The sequence below is a fragment of the Monodelphis domestica genome, chromosome 4, assembly GCF_027887165.1.
Source record: "Monodelphis domestica isolate mMonDom1 chromosome 4, mMonDom1.pri, whole genome shotgun sequence".
Classification (NCBI taxonomy): Eukaryota; Metazoa; Chordata; class Mammalia; order Didelphimorphia; family Didelphidae; genus Monodelphis; species Monodelphis domestica.
Window position 1 is genome coordinate 361,471,250 of NC_077230.1, and position 18,169 is coordinate 361,489,418.

The following is an 18,169-nucleotide window of genomic DNA, read 5'->3' on the forward strand; positions in this document are numbered from 1 at the left end:
TTTGGGCAAGTCACTTAACCCCCACTGCCTAGCCCTTACCACTCTTCTGTCTTAGAACCAATATACAGTATTGATTTGAAGACAGAAGATAAGGATTTAAAAAAGCAACAACAGAATCTCAGACAAGTGGCTACCCAGCCTTTGTTCAGTTTGGAGTTAAGAGGTCCTGGTTTCCAATCCTGGCCCTGCCACTAATTAGGTGATGCAACCTTGAGTGAATTAATTATGCTCTATAGACCTTAGTTTCCTCAAACATCAAATAAGCAGGGATGTGAATTAGGTGAACTCAAAAGTTCTATTTGTAGCTTATGATGAAACCCCTTCTCAGAATGTTTTGTTTTTTAATTTTAAAAAAGAATGTTTTATTTTGTTTTTCTCAATTACATGTAAAAGCAATTTTTGACATGAAGATTTCTAGAATTTTTGAGTTTCAGATTCCCTCTCCTTTCCTTGAGAAGACAAACACTTTGATATGGATTCTACATGTATGGCCATGTAAAAAATATTTCCATATTAGTCACTGCAAAAGAGAACATAGATAAAAAAGAAAGAGAAAAAGAGGAAAAGAATGAATATTTTTAAAGTATGCTTTGATCTACATTCAGACCTCATCAGTTCTTTTTCTGCAGGTGGATAGCATTTTTCATTGTAAGACTTGGAATTGTCTTGTGTCATTGTATCACAGAGAATCACTTAGTCATCAGAATGTTTTTATCTTTTAAAAAAATTTACGGCTCTTCTGTTTTGAACTGACACTGACAGATGATAAAAATTTTTATCTGTCAGTGTCAGTTCAAATCTGTCAGTGTCAGTTCAAAACAGAAGAGCCATAAAGGCTGGACAATTGGGGTTAAGTGACTTGCCAGGATTATACAGCAAGGAAGTGTCTAAGATCAGATTTAAACCCAGGACCTCCCAACTCTAGACCTGGATCTCTATCCACTGTACTACCTCGCTATACACAGAATATTTTTATTTCTTTTAAATTCAATTCAATTTTTTTTACCAATTACATGTAATAACTGATTTCCACATAAGTTTTCTTAAGTTATATGATTGAACTTATCTCTCTCCCTCCCTTCCCTTCCCCTTCACAGTGCTGCAGGAGATTTGATCTGGGTTAAAACATTTATTATCATGCAAAATAGATTTCCATATTGTTCATTTTTGTACATGAGTAATCTTATAAAACCAAAACCCCAAAACATAAACCCAAATAAACAATCCACGAATCGTATGCTTTCATCTGCATTCTGCCTCCAACAGTTCTTTCTCTGAAGGTGGGTGGCATTCTTTGTCCTAAGTTCCTCAGAATTGTCCCCATAGACTAGAAACACAGAAGTAAAACATATGACTTATCACTTGTTTATATGGGTATAGGATTTGGGGTTTTAATTTTAAAAGATTGCTCTATTACAAAAATGAGTAATATGGAAATAAATTTTGAGCGATAATGTATGTCTAACCCAGTGGAATTGCTTGTCAGTTCCAGGAGGGGGGGGGGGGGAAATGGAAGAGAGGAGGGAGACAACATGATCCATGTAACCATGGAAAAATGTTTTAAAAAATACAATTATATTAAAATAAAGAATTGTCCCCACTAAATGTTTTTAAATGCATAAAATCAAATATATGGTATTACAAAGGAAATTGATTATATTGAAAGAAAGTCCATGGGACTTTTGAGATCTTTCCCCAGACTCCGTGAGGGTTCCTGGATCCCAGATTCAGAACCTCTGTTCCAAGTCTCTGATTCTATGACCAGTGAGAGGGAGGAAGCCGGCCATCCCATTTTCAGATAGCTCTAACTCTTAGGGAGTTCTGTTCCTGATGTCAAGCCAAAATTTGCTTCAATATAACATCCATTGTTTCCAGTTCTATCCTCTGAAGCCAAGGAAAACATGTCTAATCTATTTTTCACAGGACAGACACTGAAATACTGGAAGAGAACTTTTCATTGATCCCCCCCCCCCCCCCCCCCCCCCCCCCCGCTGCCCCATGTGCATCTTCTGACTTCTCTGGCTTTCTTCAGGTCCCCATCTCCTGCAAGAAGCCTTTCCCAATGCAGCTTCTTTTCATTATCTCCAGGTGATCCCTTCTGGATCTTGTTCACACACAGTCTTCATATTGTCTCTCCCTGGGACTGGGAACAGGGATTGTTGGGTGTCCTTTTTTTGGGGGGGGGTATCCTTAGAGCTTAGTATAATGCCTGGAAGAGAGTAGATCCTTATGGATAAATTCCTGTTGATGACTCTTATTCAGGCAAACATCCCCAGTTCCCTTTGCCGATCATCCGACAGCATTATTTTAACCCCTCAAAATCCAGATCACCCTCCCCTGGCACTCTCAGGCTTATCAATATTCTTGTGAAGATATGATGACCAGAACTGAACCCTGTGCTCCAGATGTGGTCTGACCAGGACAGATTGCAGTGCTTACTAATCCCTGCTCAGGTCTAGCTGTCATGTCTCTCTTTTTAAATGTTTTAAACCCTTACCTTCTGCCTTTGAATCAATCCCAAGTACCGATTCCAAGTCAGAAGAACAATAAGGGCTGGGCAATGGGGGTTGGGGTGTAAGTGATTTGTCCAGGGTCACACAGCCAGGAAGTGTTTGAGGTCCTATTTGAACCCAGGACCTCCTGTCTCCAGGCTTGGCTGTATCCATTTAGCCATCTTGCTTCACCTGCCAAATCCATCATGAGTTCTTTCTTCTCCAGGCTAAATATCCCTAACTCTTTTAAGGAATCTTTAGATGGCATGAACTCAATCCAATGTTGCCCTCCTCTGGACACTGCCCTTTCTGACTCTAAATTCTGTTCTCTTTCCTCTATATTGTGCCACCGCTGGAGTATAATACTGGAGATACATATATGATATATATGCGTATATGGACTTCCATGTTGTCTGTCTGTCTGCTGCATCTCTTACTGTATAGAGGTCCCTGCTGTCTTTCCTTCCTCTTGGCCAACCTGCCACCCTCAAGCTCCAAAGACAGTTTTTCATCTCCTGAAAGTATGGAGGAGTAAAGATGGTTTATTTTGCCTCTCCTTGGATTTCACTGGAGTTCATGACAGTAGAGGTCATCCATAGCAGGGGAGGACAGAGAGTCGGTTAGTCTCAGTATTCCTGCCATCATCACTGATGATCATAGGGCTGGAGGGACCCTCCCCACTTAACCGAAGAGGAGACTGAAGAGGGAGGTGAAAAGACTTGTTCAAGACCACATGGCAAAGTTGGGAACAAAATAATAGTACTCGAAGGCTTCCTTCACAACCCTTTGTGCTAGACAGCACTTACATTATTATCTACTCTTTACAGAGAAAGAAACTGAGGTGCAGAGAGGGATATGCAGCTCTCTTTCCACTATATTAATCTATTTCTTGTTTAGATACCCAAACAGATTCTTTGCTGAGAATGACTGTTCCCCCTCTGCCTCTCCATCACCTTCTCTGTTCCTTTAGGGGTAGAGGACAATCTGGAGAGGTTTTCTCTTCTCTCTCTTTGCTTCTTTGCCCTACTGTTAGGATTCAACAATTCCAACTGAATTTTCCTTCTCCCTTTTAATGCCTTTTGTTTTCTTTCTTTCTTCTTTTTATTTTCTTTCTTTTTTTTAATATCAGTTATCATTTCCCAGTGTACCATCACACACACACACACACACACACACACACACACTCTCTCTCTTTCTCTCTCTCTCTCTCCATTGAACCCTCTCTTGTGACAAAGAAAAACAATTAAGCCAAACTTAGCTGTAAAGTTATCACATTCTACATTTAGCACTCCCACCTTTTTGCTGAGAGAGGGTGTGTGTGTGTGTGTGTGTGTGTGTGTGTGTGTGTGTGTGTGTGTGTGTGTTTCTGTTCTCTGGACCAAACATTGCTCATTACAAATAATTAGAGATCAACTGCTTTTTGAGTTTGTTTTCTTTTGGATGATCGTAGTTAATGTGCAATTATTCTCTTGATTCTGCTTACTTCATTCTGCGTCAGTTCCTTAATACAACTCCCGAGTTCCTCTGAAGGAATCAAATTCATTTTTTCTTAAGTCGAAATCATATTTTGTTATTTTATATATCCCAATTTGTTCCATCATTCCCCAGGGGATGGCCACTTGCTTTGTTTCCAGTTTTTTGCTAATACAGAATGTGGCTATGAATATTCTGATATACATAGGATGCTTCTTTCTTTAGAGCAACTAGGCGATGCAGGGGATAGCGCACTGGACCTCAAGTCAGGAAGATTTGTGTGTGAATATTATCTCATTTTTAATACTTGTGTTACCCTGGGCAAGTCACTTAATCTGTTTGCCTCAGGTTCTTCAACTATAAAATGGAGATCATACTGACAGCTGCTCCCAGGGTCATTGTACGACAATATTCATAAGGTACTTAGCATAGTGTCTGGCACACATTAGAAGCGATGTACATGTTAGCTCTTATTATCATCAATATTATTATTCTTTCTTTCATTGACCTCCTTGGAGTAATACATCCATGCCTTTAGGTGGGTTTGATGGGCTAAAAGGTTTATATATATATGTATGTATTTAAATAATTCTGAGTTGCTTTCCAGAATCAATTTGCAAACCACCAATAGTGTCTTGGTGTGCTTGTCTTTCCACAGCATTGACTGAGTAAACATTTCTAATTTCTTGCTCAGTGCTAAGTGCTGGAGGCACCAAGATAGGTACAACAAATATATCCCGCTAATAGATCTTCACTTTCATAGAAACTCCTCCTGAACTCTAACCTAGCAAGAAATCAAGCTTTGCTTCTGGGGACCTGTTCCTCGTAACCAGCCTTTGTGGCGGGCTCCCAGGGAAACTCAATTTTAGGTCTCTCTGTCTCCATATTTGCATTTGGGCTATTTCTGTTTCTCTGGAATTTCTCACTGGGTTTAATGAACTCAGGATTCAGCCTGGCCATAGGTTCCCTTTCTCTGTGTGGTTGTATGCTCAGGATACCCAAGTTCAGAACACAAGATTATAATAGATTTAGAATTGGAAGAGCTCTCTAACGGTCATCGAGTCCAGCATCTTCATTTTTTTAGAGGAGGAACCTAAGGCCTAGACGTGTTCAATGCTTTGTCTTGGGGTCCCAAAGCTGGTAAGTGTCAGGAACAGGATTCAAACCCAGGTCTTCCTGATTCCAAGTCTAGCTCTCTCTCCATCATGCCATGCCACCTCTGAAGTTTAGAGCACTCAGATGGTCTTCTATCCAAGTATTACCTGAAATAGTGAGAGAGGATGATCACAGAGATGCAGGAAGTTAAAGTACTGGAGGGGAAGTTAAAGTACTGCAGTAAGGATGGAGTTGGAAGGACAGTGAGGGAAGAGGTGGGGGACATTGAGGGGGAGAACTGGGAGATAGGGTGGAGATAGTGGACGAGTGTCGAGGGATCCAAGAGAATGTGCATAGGTGAGATTATTGAACTGAATAAAGTAAGATACTATTTAATAGGGGTAAATATAGAACTAAAAAAATGTGGATCAAAAAGTCAACTTTAAAAATTAAGTAAAGCAGCAATTCTGATATTAGGTCTATACCCCAAAGAAATTTGTTTAAAGAGTGAAAGGACCTATATGTACAAAAATATTTCTAGCAGCTCTTTCTGTAGTGACAAAGAATTGAAGACTGAGAGGAGATGCCCATCAGCTGGGGCACGGTGGAACAACTTATGGTATATGAATGTGATAGAATTCTATTGTGCTGTAAGAAATGATGAAGGGGATGGTTTCTGGAAAATCTAGGATGTCTTTTATGAACTGAAACAAAGTGAAGGGAGCACAACACATACAATAACATCATAAAAGATGGTTTTTAAAGTCTTAAGAACTCTGATTAATGCAATGACCAACCATAATTCCAAGAACTTATGATGAAACATGCCACTTATCTCCAGACAGAGCTGATGGATTCAGAGTGCAGCTTGACTTACATTTTCTTTTCTTTTGTGACTTGGCTAATGCAGGAATTTCTTTTGCATGACTATACATATTTGTGATGTACAATTTTGTTTTTCTTGCCTTTGCTGTGAGGGCTGAGGGAGGGGAGAGAATTCAAAAAATTGAATTTAATGGGAAAAATAAATAAATGTTTGCTGACTTAAAAAAATGAATCTAAGGGAAAAGAGGGCTTTCTAGATAACCATTTTTGGGGAAAAAGAGGAGAGTACGATAGTAGGTGGTTCAGTTGAAAGAGTTCCAGTCCTGGAGTTGGGAGGTCTTGGGTTCAAATATAACCTCAGAGACTTCCTTGCTGTGTGACTCTGGGCAAGTTATTGACTGAAATTACCCAGCCTTAACTGCTCTCCTGCTTTGGAACCAATACTCAGGATTGATTCTAAGACAAAAGGTAGGGGTTTAAAAAAAAGATAGGAGAGTTTCTTTGGATTACAAGTTTGACTAACTAACTGTGTCACATGGCAGCCCCAAAATCTAATAATTAACAAGTAATTATTAAGTGTCTGCTATGTACGAATAAGCAGAAAGACAGATAGTCCTTGCCCTCAAAGAGCTTACATTCTCTTGGGGTTAGGCACCTGATAAAAAGGAGACTGAAAAGGGATGGTGGTGGAAGGGAAGGTATTTAACTCTGGGGCATGGTGTAAGCTCTGAAGAGCAGCCTGGGGAGGAAAGAATTAGAGGATCTAGAGGGTGCAAAAATATTATAGCAGTTCTTTGAGAAAGAACTGGAAACCAAGATAGTATCCATCAATGGGGGAATAGTCGAACACATTATGGTATACAAATGTAATAGAATACATGAAACTATAAGAAATGAAGAAAGGGATTGTTTCAGGGAAACATCAGAAGACTTGCATGAACAGATTCAGAATGTGACCAAATTAAGAAATTAAATATCTAGAATGAAGAAAGGAACAGAGGTAGCGTGGTGGATAGAGCTTAGTGCCTGGAGATAGGAAGATCTGAGTTCAAATTTGACTTCAAAATTTCAACTCACTTAACCTCTGTTTGCCTCAGTTTCCTCATCTATAAAATGGAGATAATAATAGCAGCTACCTCCCAGGGTTGTAAGGATAAAATGAGATAATAATTGTAAAGCACTTAGCACAGTTCCTGGCACATAATAAGCACTATATAAATGTTAGCTATTATTATTATTACTACTCTATTCTATTCTGGTTAGATCACTCTCTGAGCACTTTGACAAGCTGGAGCATGTCCAGAAGGGGGGCAAAGAGGATGACGAAAGGGCCAGAGAACATACCCAGTGAAGGAATTGGCCATCTATAATCTGGGGAGTAGAAGAATAAGCCAGATGGGGTGAAGGGGGACAGAATAGCAGTTTTCAAGGATTATCAAATGGAAGAATGATATTAGTCCTGTTTTGATTGGCTCCAGAGCAGAGCCAAAACAGCAGATAAAAGACAGAATTTAGCTTGGCTAAAAGTAAAGAAATACTTTCATACCATGAAAGTTGCCGGACAGTGGAAAGGGCCACCTTAGGAGGTAGTGGACTCCTTTTACTAGAGGTCTCCACACAGACCTTTTCTTCCTGGGATGACCACTGTTGAGGAGTGTTGGAGGAAGGGTTCCTATTTAGGAACTGGTTGGACTAGTTGGGTGTCTGAGATCCTTTCCACTGAGATCCTTAAACTCAGTGGCAGTAGCTGAAAACTGAAGGGATTGGGGGGGGGGGAACAAGTGGGAGGAGTCGAGGGACAATGAGTTGTAGAAATAGAGAAACTGAGGGATAGTGAGATGTGAGTTGGGGGATACTAAGTGGAAAAGCTGAGAAATGGAGTTAGTGAATTGTGGGAATAGAGGATGTGAGGTGCCATTGGGGGAGATTTAGGGGATAATTACCAGGAAGCTGGAGAAGAGTAAGGAAGAGTTAGGGAATAATGAGTGGGGATTTGGGGGACAGTGGGGTATTGGATTGGTCCATTGGATTAACAATTACCATAGAGTTTTGGACAGAGTGGGGGATGTTGGGATCTGGAGGACAGTGAGTGAAAGAGTTAAGGAGACTAAAGTTTGAGCTGGGAGATGGTGAGCCATGGATTTGAGATACTATCATGGAAAGGGAGGGGACGTTAAGACAATGGGGTAGTTAGGGGGCAGCAAATACAGCAACATAAAGAGATTTGGGAAGAGGCTTCTAACCTTCTTTCCCCCAACCTTATCAGTCCTTCTTCCTTCAACTGTTTGTTGAAAAACTGAGTCTAGGTTGGGCCCCAGATTGAGTAAAATTATTTCTTTTCCTTTCTGGACCTGAAGAATACCTAGAATGGAGGCATCTTCTGCCTCAGAATTCCCAGGGCAGCACAAGAGAAAATAGAGACTGTGAAACAGCTGCTGGGAATAGCACCTCAAGAAGTCTAGACTGTATGTGTAAAACTGTGTGTGATTCTCCTGAAGCACAGGCCGATATATGGATTGCAGGACTGGGAATCAGAAGGTGATTTTGCCATTGACCAGCTGAGTGGGCTCTGCTCTGGGCCTTGGTTTACCCATGTATAAAAAAGTAAGCCAAAGAGTAAAGGATATAATAATGCAAGCTAGCCTTCCTAGAACACCTGAGATATCCATGTAGGAATCGATATTATATATATATATATATATATATATATATATATATATATATATGAGCAGATATTTTTATACCTCCCAGGTACAATTTGGTGATAGGGGATGGGAAGAGGGAGGATTGGGCCTCTATCTCTTCTACAATGCTAGCTATGAAATTGGATTTTGGAGCCAGAGGATCTAGGCTCATAGCCCAGGCTCTGCCACTTGGTATTTGTGTAACCTTGGGAAAAAAATCACTTAGCCTCTTTGGGCCTCGGTTTCCTCATCTGTAAAATCAGACGGTTTCTGATATCTCTTCTAGCTCCCCAAATCTTCCTGTTCCCAGATCCTTCTTTAGGGTCCCTTTGAATTCCGACATGCTGTTTTCTGGCTCTGTGTGCCTGTGTGATGTGAGATGTAAGATACGTGACGTGTGTCCATTTACAACGTCAGTAAGTTCTACATTTTGTACACAGCCTTCCTTGGTCCAGTCACAGTCCCTCTAGGATGTTTACTTATCCATCCCTACACATAAAATGTCGATTCCCTCACAGGTATCTCAGGTGTTCTAGGAAGGCTATCTTGCATTATTCTACACTCCACTCTTTGGCCTCCTCTTTATACATAAGCAAACATTATACTGTAGGCTATCTTTGACCAAAAATTCATCTCACAAATCCTGATCCTCGCCCTCTCCAGACTTCTAAGATCTGTCAGAGCCTGTGGCCTTGGAGAACTCGGGGCTGCTGGTCCAGGAACCTGGGTCCAGGCCTACATGTCTTGTGTGCAGGATCTTAAATGCCCACGGATCCCTGCATCGGCTCCACTGTGTTCTGGGGGCTGAATGGACTCACCTCCTTAAGTCCCTGTGTCTGTTGTAAAAATGGAGATTTGAACCTCCAGACTTCAATCCCCAGAAGTCTTTGGCAGTTCCCAGCATTCCCTATAATATCACCTGAATCCCCACCTGGGCCGAGAACAAAATTTCTATTTAAACTGACTGTACCGCCTACTTGGTCTCTCTGCTTCCGCTTCTAAGCACACACATCTCTCAAGATGTAGTAAGTGAAATTGAATGGGTTTACCAGCCCTAGGCTTTTCTTATTTTGTATTTCTTTATCCTTGATTTCTAAATCTTTAATAAACCTCTAACATATACTTTTAGTAGAGAAACTAATTTAATTTTTACACTGTGTCACCCTGGGCCCCCCACCTCCTGGGTCTCACAGCCCCCAGGGTTTCAGAGAAAGGGACTGCCCACAATGGAGGCCCTTAATGCGAGCCCTAGAATAAGTGGCCATGATGGAGGAGGCTCTCCTAGCCCATGGGCAGGCTGAGTTTGGGGAGGGTCACAGTAGGGGGGCTGAGACCCTAGTGTGCCCTTTGGGAGACGTCATGAGGAGAGAGTTTGGACTGGACACAGAAGTGCCATGTTGGGCTCAGAATTTGGTTGTGGGAAGGAGTGAGGCATAGACTGAATATACCTTATTAACCTGCCTCCTGGTTCTGCTTAGGGCTTTTGGGCAGCTCCTCTTTTGGGGAAATCCCCTGCCCCCAGGCTCCGGGCTCCCTCCCAACCAGGGAGAGGGGTTCGGCTGAGCTTGGGTAGTCTCGGCCTACCACCCCCAAAGCAAGATGAGATTAGATTAATTTGTGGAAAATATAGGGTTCCACCCCACACAGACACCCGCCCTCTTTGGCCCCTTTCATCTCGAGATCTCAAAGCACTAAACTGCTCATTAATGTTCTTTTCCCTGGGGCTATGGGGAGATCTGCAGAGGAGACTCAGGCTCCCAGTTTCCTGACATTTTCTCCCTAGCTTGTATGACTAAGGATAAGAGCAGAAGGACCCAAAGACCAGATGGGGGCTTGGGGAGTTGGGGGGATATCCTGACCTCTTTCAAGACAGCCCTTTGCTCCATCCTTTCGGCTAGGGTGCATTTCTTGGCCTGAATACTGGAATCTTGGCATTATGGGGGGGTTCTCCGGACTCTTCATCTGCAGGTGACCAGGCCCATGTCCTCTCCTGCCACTTTCATCTTTGGGATCTCAAAGCACCTACTCATTAGCTCTCTGTCACTCACCCTTGCCCTTACACTTCCCAGGCTTCCCTTCATCTACTCTCCCCCACCCATACCCATCCCAGATCCTGGGAGGGGGCCTGAGAAGCTGCTTTTTGCAGGGAAGGAAGAGGAGCTGGGAAAACAAGTACCTTTTGCCTCCTTAGTAAAATAATGATTTCCTCTGTGAGGAAGAGAATCACAGGTTCCTGGCATCTCGGGAGCCCCTTCCATTCGGGGCTGAGAGTGAGTCTTGCTAGAAGAGAGTACTCTCCCCCAAAGGACAGAGAATTTGGCCACGGCTCAGGGTCCAGGAAGGCTTGGCTTCTGGCAGAAGGTGGCTCTGTCAGCCAGTGTCAAGAAAAAAAATGGAGACCCCTGTGGACAGCCCTTCCTTCCTCCTCTCCCATTTTCTCGCCTCTCTGGCTGTGCTGAACAGGAGCCACCCAAGTGAAAAGGGGGTGGGGGTGGCAGTGAGCATTCAGTGGGGTTTATCTCACCCTCCTGTAAGGGGGGTTGGACAAGCTGTCAGCCTGGGTCTCAGATTCTCCCAAAGATTCTTGGGATGGCCAGCTGAAATTGACAGGGAAGGAGATGGAAGTGGAGGCCTGTGGGAAGGAAAGAAACATTTATATGGTGCTTACAAGGCGCCCGGTCAGCCATGGGCTAAGCACTTTATGAATATCTCATTTGATTTTCACAACAACCTTTTGAGCTAGGGACCTTTGTGATTCATATTATGCAGCTAAAAAAAACTGAGGCAGACACAAGTTAAAGTGACTTGCCTAGGATCACACAGCTGTATCTGAAACTAGATTTGAACTCAGATCTTCCTGATTCCAGGCCTGGCCCTCTCTCTCCATTGGGACTTCTTACTGCCTCTAGGAAAGTTGTCCTTTTTCTTGCCTGGAACGGGTCAGGAGAAAATGAGGCTAACTCTTCAGGCAGTGGGAAGGATGCTGAGGGGCCAATAGAGGCTCTTACCATTCACCCTCAAGTATGAACACAGGCCAGACCTTGAAACCTATCCTGAACTCCCCACCTTAAGAGGATTCAAACAGTCAGGAGGAGAGGGGAGGAGGAGTTTGGGGTCCCCTGGGTTCCGAGGAGATGGAGAGAAGCTGTTTGAAGATCCGGTTATTTATTTTCTTTCTTAACTGCCTCTTGGGTACAGAGCCCTGTGTTAGGGGAGAGAGAGATCATCAAGACTCCATCCCTTTGCTGACGGAGCTCATAACCTAGTAGGAGTGTAGAGATAAGTATAGCATAAAATATATGGCAGTCAAATTCAAAGGAAGACAGTATGGTGTAGTGGAAATAATTTGTTATCTGGAGCCAGGAGATCTGAGTTCAAATCCCAACAGCCATTTATTAATTATTCAACCTTGGGCAAATCCCTTAATTTTGGAGGGTGTCATTTTTCTCCTATATAATATAAAGGCAACTGGATTATATAATTTTTATTTTATTTTTTATTTTAAAAGTAATTAAACCAATTTTTTTATGGTTACATGATTTTTGTCTCCTTCCCCCCTCTTCCCTCCCCTCTTCTGGAGTTGACTAACAATTACACTGAGTAATATATATATATAAAATCACATATATATATATATATATATGTACATATATATTTATATATATATATATAAACACTTTCCTTATGGATTAGATAATTTTGAGGCCTTTTCTAGTTCTAAATCTATGATCCTATGACTAGCAGGTCTGAAAAAAACAAATGCACCCCAGATCCCCAAAGTGCTACATGAGGCCAGAGGTAGGCCCACCCAAGGATCTCAAGGAAGACGTCCTGCTGGGGCCCCTTCAGCCGGCCTTTCAAAGATGGGTAGGAATACAACAGGGAGGGAGGGAGGTCATTCTAAGTATAGGAAATACATGTGAGGGAGTGAGCTGAAGTGGATAGGAAAGGGGAGGGAGTACAGGTGTGGAATGATAGTTTTTCAGACCCAGGAAACAACTTCAAAATGTTCTGTCTTCTTCCCACAGTGCCCATCCCCTCCAAAGCCAATGGCAGTGCCATCTCTGCCCTGGCCTTGAATAAGGACAGCCTGGTCAGTGGCGTGGTCACCAACCCCAATGAGGTCTTCTGCTCTGTACCTGGCCGCCTCTCCCTGCTCAGCTCCACTTCTAAGTACAAGGTCACCGTGGGAGAAGTGCAGAGAAGGCTTTCGCCCCCAGAGTGTCTCAATGCCTCCCTCCTTGGGGGTGTCTTGCGAAGGTAAAAAATAATCTTGTGAAAGATCAGGTTGGGCTGGGTTGGGTTGGTTCTCTGGGAAGATTGACTGGCTGGACCCAGGCAAAAGACTGGGCTGGCTCTGAACTGGCCCCCTTTCCTCTCTTACTCTTGTTAGGATCAAATGAAATAATATTTGTGGGGTGCTCAGTACAATGCCTGGCACATAGAAGATAATTAATGCTCTTTTCCCTTCCCTTCCCTTCCCTGCGCTTCCCTTCCCTTCCCTTCCCTGCGCTTCCCTTCCCTTCCCTTCCCTTTCCTTCCCTTCCCTTCCCTTCCCTTCCCTTCCCTTCCCTTCCCTTCCCTTCCCTTCCCTTCCCTTCCCTGCGCTTCCCTTCCCTTCCCTTCCCTTCCCTGCGCTTCCCTTCCCTGCGCTTCCCTTACCTTCCCTTCACTGCCCTTCACTGCCCTTCCCTTCCCTTCCCTTCCCTTCCCTTCCCTTTCCTTTCCTTCCCTTCCCTTCCCTTTCCTTCCCTTCCCTTCCCTGCCCTTCCCTTCCCTTCCCTCCTTCCCTTCCCTGCCCTTCCCTGCCCTTCCCTGCCCTTCCCTCCTTCCCTTCCCTTCCCTTCCCTTCCCTGCCCTGCCCTGCCCTGCCCTGCCCTGCCCTTCCCTATCCTTCCCTGCCCTTCCCTGTCCTTCCCTTCCCTTCTCATCTCCAATAGTTTAGATCCTCTCTAGGTACATGCCTATAATACTGTATGACTTACACTTGCTTTAGAACAACACAGTGAGGGAGATAGTGCAAGAATTATGCTGCTCCATTTTCGAGATGGAGAAAGAGAGATTCAGAATGGTTGAGGCTTGTCCATGGTCATGAAGCCAAGTAAACAGTAGAAAAAGGATTCAAATCCAGATATTCCAACTCCAGTTGCTTCACCCACCCTGACTAGTCCCACTGAGAGGAGGAAATTCCTCCTTGGACCAATCTTTCCTTAGTAGTAGGGCAGGTGGGTGGGGGCTATGAGCTGCTTCACAGACAGGCCCCAGCTGGCCCAGCCTCTACTATCTAGGGAGCTCCCACACAAGTCTAGGCTGGTGGCTGATTATATTTGGGGTGGGGGGAGAAGAGGGAAAGACTTGGCTGGGATAGCCAGTGGAGAAAAGGGAGAAGTAGATAGCATGGCGCAGTATCAAGAACCACAGATTTGAAGTCAGACCTGCGTTCAAATCCCAGCTTTGCCATTTACTAGTAGGTGACTTTGGGTGTCAGCTTCTGCCTTTAGAGCTCTGGTTCTCATCAGTAAAATGAAGGTCCTTTATAATTTTAAATCAAATTATCTCTGGATAAAAAACAAAACACCTCTTCAATTCAGGGGGGAATGGGAAGTCCCCTAAAAGGAAAGAAAAATGGAGAGGAAGCAGAGCATGGCAGACCCTTAAAAGCCAGCCTGACGACTTTGGGCCAGGACTCCCCATTTCCCTTCTTTCTCTCCTCCCTAGGGCACCCACTCCATTGTCCTTCCTGGAGGCTCACCCCCGTGGAAAGGGAGTTGGGTCTTCAGGGTAGCTAGTTTGTGTGCATCTCCCCCTATCTGTGCAGGAGGGACAAAGTGGCCCCTAAGGCCCAGCACAGGACGGGTTCTGTGAGCCATGGCGGCCCAAGTGCCTGTGGATCCCAGCCTGCACATCTACTCGAGGGGTCCTTACGGTTCTCCTGTATCCATGAATAGGCCGTGTGACTGTGCATGCGCGTAGAGGCTGACGAGGTCCATATATGGAGGGGAGGATGGCGCCTGGGGATTGTGTACTTATGCATGTAGCATGCGTCTGCGTGTCCTTGAATGGGACGTGGCGTCTGTGGGCTGCATGTGCCCATATATGGATGTGGAGAACGCCCGTGGACCAGGGGGACAGGAGTACTGCTAGGACTGGGGCAAACGTAGCCGGCAATGTGTCCCAGCTGGAAGGTGTGTCTGGCCTCCGGTCAGAGACAGGAAAAGGGCCGTCTGCCCCAGAGCTGCTCCCAGGGAATGGATGCTGCTGACGGCTCCCTGATCCTGACTCTCTCCATTGGTGGGAAGATCTGAGTCCAGTTCTCTGGGGACTCTGGGAGTAGGGCCTTGGCTTGGAAGTGAATTAAGGCAAGACCTCCTGAAGGGGGAGTAGGGCCACCTGATTTGCCAATTCATTCCCTCCTTCCTCCCCCTCCACCCCCCCCCATCAGATGGAGGTAGCCAACTCATGTTAGCCATTTTCTCTGGTCTAATGAGGGCGGACAGAAGTTCAGAAGGAGGCAATGTCTGGCCCTACTGGCAAAGACCCTAAGGGACCAGGAGAATAGGGAGCATCCTCAGGTCACCCTTAATGTTGGGAGGGACACCATCTCTGAGGACCTCTCTATCCTGGCCACAGAAAGACAAAGCACACCTCTCCAGCAGTTTGCAAAGAAGGCCCTGTTCCCCACCACTACAGAATCACTGGGTCCCTGAAGTAGAGCAGGAAGGGACCCCAAAGGTCCAATAGCCTCTTTTTTAAAAACAAATGAGACTAAGGGAGGCTAAGGGAGATGAAGAGAAGGAGAAAAAAGGTGAGAGAGAGAGAGAGAGATGGAGAGACAGACAGAGAAAGAGAGAGGGGGAGAGAGAGAGAGAGAGAGAGAGAGAGAGAGAGAGAGAGAGAGAGAGAGAGAGAGAGAGAGAGAGAGAGAGAGAGAGAGAGAGAGAGAAGGAAACTTAGAAAGAGAGGAAGAAAGGGAGAAGAGGGACAGAGAGACACAGAGACATAGAGAAGGAGAGAGAGGGAGAGAGAGATGGTGAGAGGGAGTGACAGAGACAGAGAGAGACACATAGAGAGATGGAGAGGGAGATGGAGAGAGGGAGAAAGACAGAGAGGGGGAGAGAGACAGAGAGAGAGAGAAGGAGGGAGGGAGAGGTAGAGACAGAGAAAGAGAGAGGGACAGACAGACAGTCAGAGAAAGAGAGAGGGACAGACAGAGAAAGAGAGAGGGAGAGAGAAGGAAACAGAGAAAGAAAGGGAGAAAGGAAGAAGAGGGAGAGAGAGATACAGAGAGACACAGACAGAGAGAGGGAGAGGGAGAGAGGGAGTGACAGAGACAGAGAGAGACAGAGACAGAGGGAGGCACACAGAGAGATGGAGAGGGAGATGGAGAGAGGGAGAGAGACAGAAACAGAGAGAGAGATGGAGAGAGGGAGTGACAGAGACAGAAAGGGAGAGAGACAGAAACCTAGAGAGAGAGAGGAGGGAGAGAGAAATAGACAGACAGAGGAAGAGAGAGGGAGAGAGAGAAGGAAACACAGAGAGAAAGGAAGGAAGGGAGAAGGGGGAGAGGGAGAGAAACAGAAAGACAGAGAGACACAGAGAGACGGGGTGGGGAGGAAGGAGCATGGGAAGACTGAACAGAATTCTATTTTAATTGGGAAAGACAATGTATACATATATTAAAATATACAAAAGAAATACACTGTAGTTCGGAGGGATATAGTAGCAACTGGAGTAATCAGGAAGGGCCTCTTCAATTAGGTAGTCTCTTAGGAACAATAACGCTAACATTTATACAGTACTTTGAGGCTTACAAAGTGCTTTACATATGTTATCACCCTGTAAGGTATTGTTATTTCCATTGTATGAATGAGGAAACTGAGACCAAGGGAGTGTAAATGACTCACCCAGGATCACACAGCCAGAACATGTCAGAGTCAGAATTTGAAGTGGCTCTCTTCGAGGCCAGTGTTGTACGCACTATACTGCTCAGTTCTCTGAGAAGTGATTCTTCAGCCTCTGTACGAACACCGACAAGGATGGAGACCTCATTACAAACCAGGGCATCCCTTTGTCCTTTGGGGTAGGTGAGGAAGTTTCTTTCCCCTTACATCAAAGCTGAAATGTAGCGCTCTTCCGGAGCTTCCCTCTTCAGAGGCCAAGCAGAACGAGTCTCCCCCCTCCTTCCATGAGACGATCTTTGAACCATCTCAGGAAGTGAGGTTGAGCCATTAGTCCTCTTCCCCCAGAGCCCCGCTGCTACCCTCTCTTGCCTGACTCTCTGGTTCTTTCTTCTCTAGCACAGCTGGGTTAGGAGGAAGCCTTCTCTCCCAGAGGAGGATGGGGAGTGGAAGTGGGGGGGGGGGGGCGGGGGGGTCTGAGGGAGCCTCCAGAATCTGTTGACCCTCACGTCCCTCCCCCTTCACAGGGCCAAGTCAAAAAACGGAGGTCGGTGCCTTCGGGAGCGACTGGAGAAGATCGGCCTCAACTTGCCTGCCGGGCGTCGGAAGGCAGCCAATGTGACTCTGCTCACCTCGCTGGTGGAGGGTAAGCATGGATGAGTGTGGGCCAGTCTAGGGGCTCTTAATAAATCCTTAGTAAAAGTCAACCAGGAGCGAGATTCTATGCTCAGCATGGGAGCTAATAAAATAAGTTCAGCATGGATCCTACTTCCAAGGAGCTTAGAATCCAGCAGGGAGGAAAGACATGAGCAGACATCATTGTGATATATGCAAGAGCAAGTTAAGGACAAAGAAGAAGAGGTCCAGGCACAGTGTTATGGGAGGGGGAAGCTGGGGGGCTCAGTGGATGGATAGCCAGGCCCAGAGATGGGAGGTCCTGGGTTCAAATTTGGCCTCAGACACTACCTAGCTGTGTGACCCTGGAAAAGTCACTTGACCCCCATTGTCTAGCCCTTACTGCTCTTCTGACTTGGAACCAATGCACAGTATTAATTCTAAGATGGAAGGTAAGAGTTTAAAAAAATGCTATAAGAAACCTCAGAAGGACAAGGTCTACACACATAGTAGGCACCTAATGAATATTTGTGAATTGACTAGATGAGAGAGGGACCTACAGGCTAGCCCTAGCTCAAAATAGCTCTCCTTGAAATAGGAGGGCTTTTATTTTATTGATTTTATTTTTTGAAGCAGGTGAGTAAGCTTCCTTAGCTGTCCTCAAGGTCTGGCCTCATTTGATAAAGGAGAAGAGAATTCAGTTCCACAAACATCCATTTAGTACCTCCCGTGTGCAATCTCTGGTAATCTGAGGTTCCCCGTAGCATCATACCATTTTTGAACCTTTTGAGGGTTCGTAGAGGCGGGGTAGCAGGTCCCAGACCCATTGATTCTCTCCCCACCCCAGCTGATTTAGTCATGGAAAATAAGGAGCAGAAAATGAGGAGGGTCTGCTTATCCTTTCACAAAGTACAAACAAGCTTTTCCTGGATGGAATCGGAAGGGGCAACACCATTGGCACCCCCATTCTTGTTTGTTTGTTTTTTACATTTTATAAGATTTTATTAATAATAACTAAAGGAAAAGAACTACCTAAAAGCCCAGCCTGGTCTTGAGAGAAGAGCAAGAGGGAGGAGTCATAGCAAAC

The 18,169-nt window shown here is 44.9% G+C and overlaps 1 protein-coding gene across 1 annotated transcript in view; it reads left to right on the forward strand.

The window, feature by feature from the left end:
• Nucleotides 1-18,169, forward strand: part of TFAP2E (transcription factor AP-2 epsilon) — a 47,703-nt gene that overhangs the window by 17,562 nt on the left and 11,972 nt on the right. The window contains exons 4-5 of the mRNA XM_056795133.1: nt 12,598-12,829; nt 16,995-17,113. Of these exons, the coding sequence (XP_056651111.1) occupies nt 12,598-12,829; nt 16,995-17,113 (351 nt within the window). The remainder of the gene's footprint in view (nt 1-12,597; nt 12,830-16,994; nt 17,114-18,169) is intronic.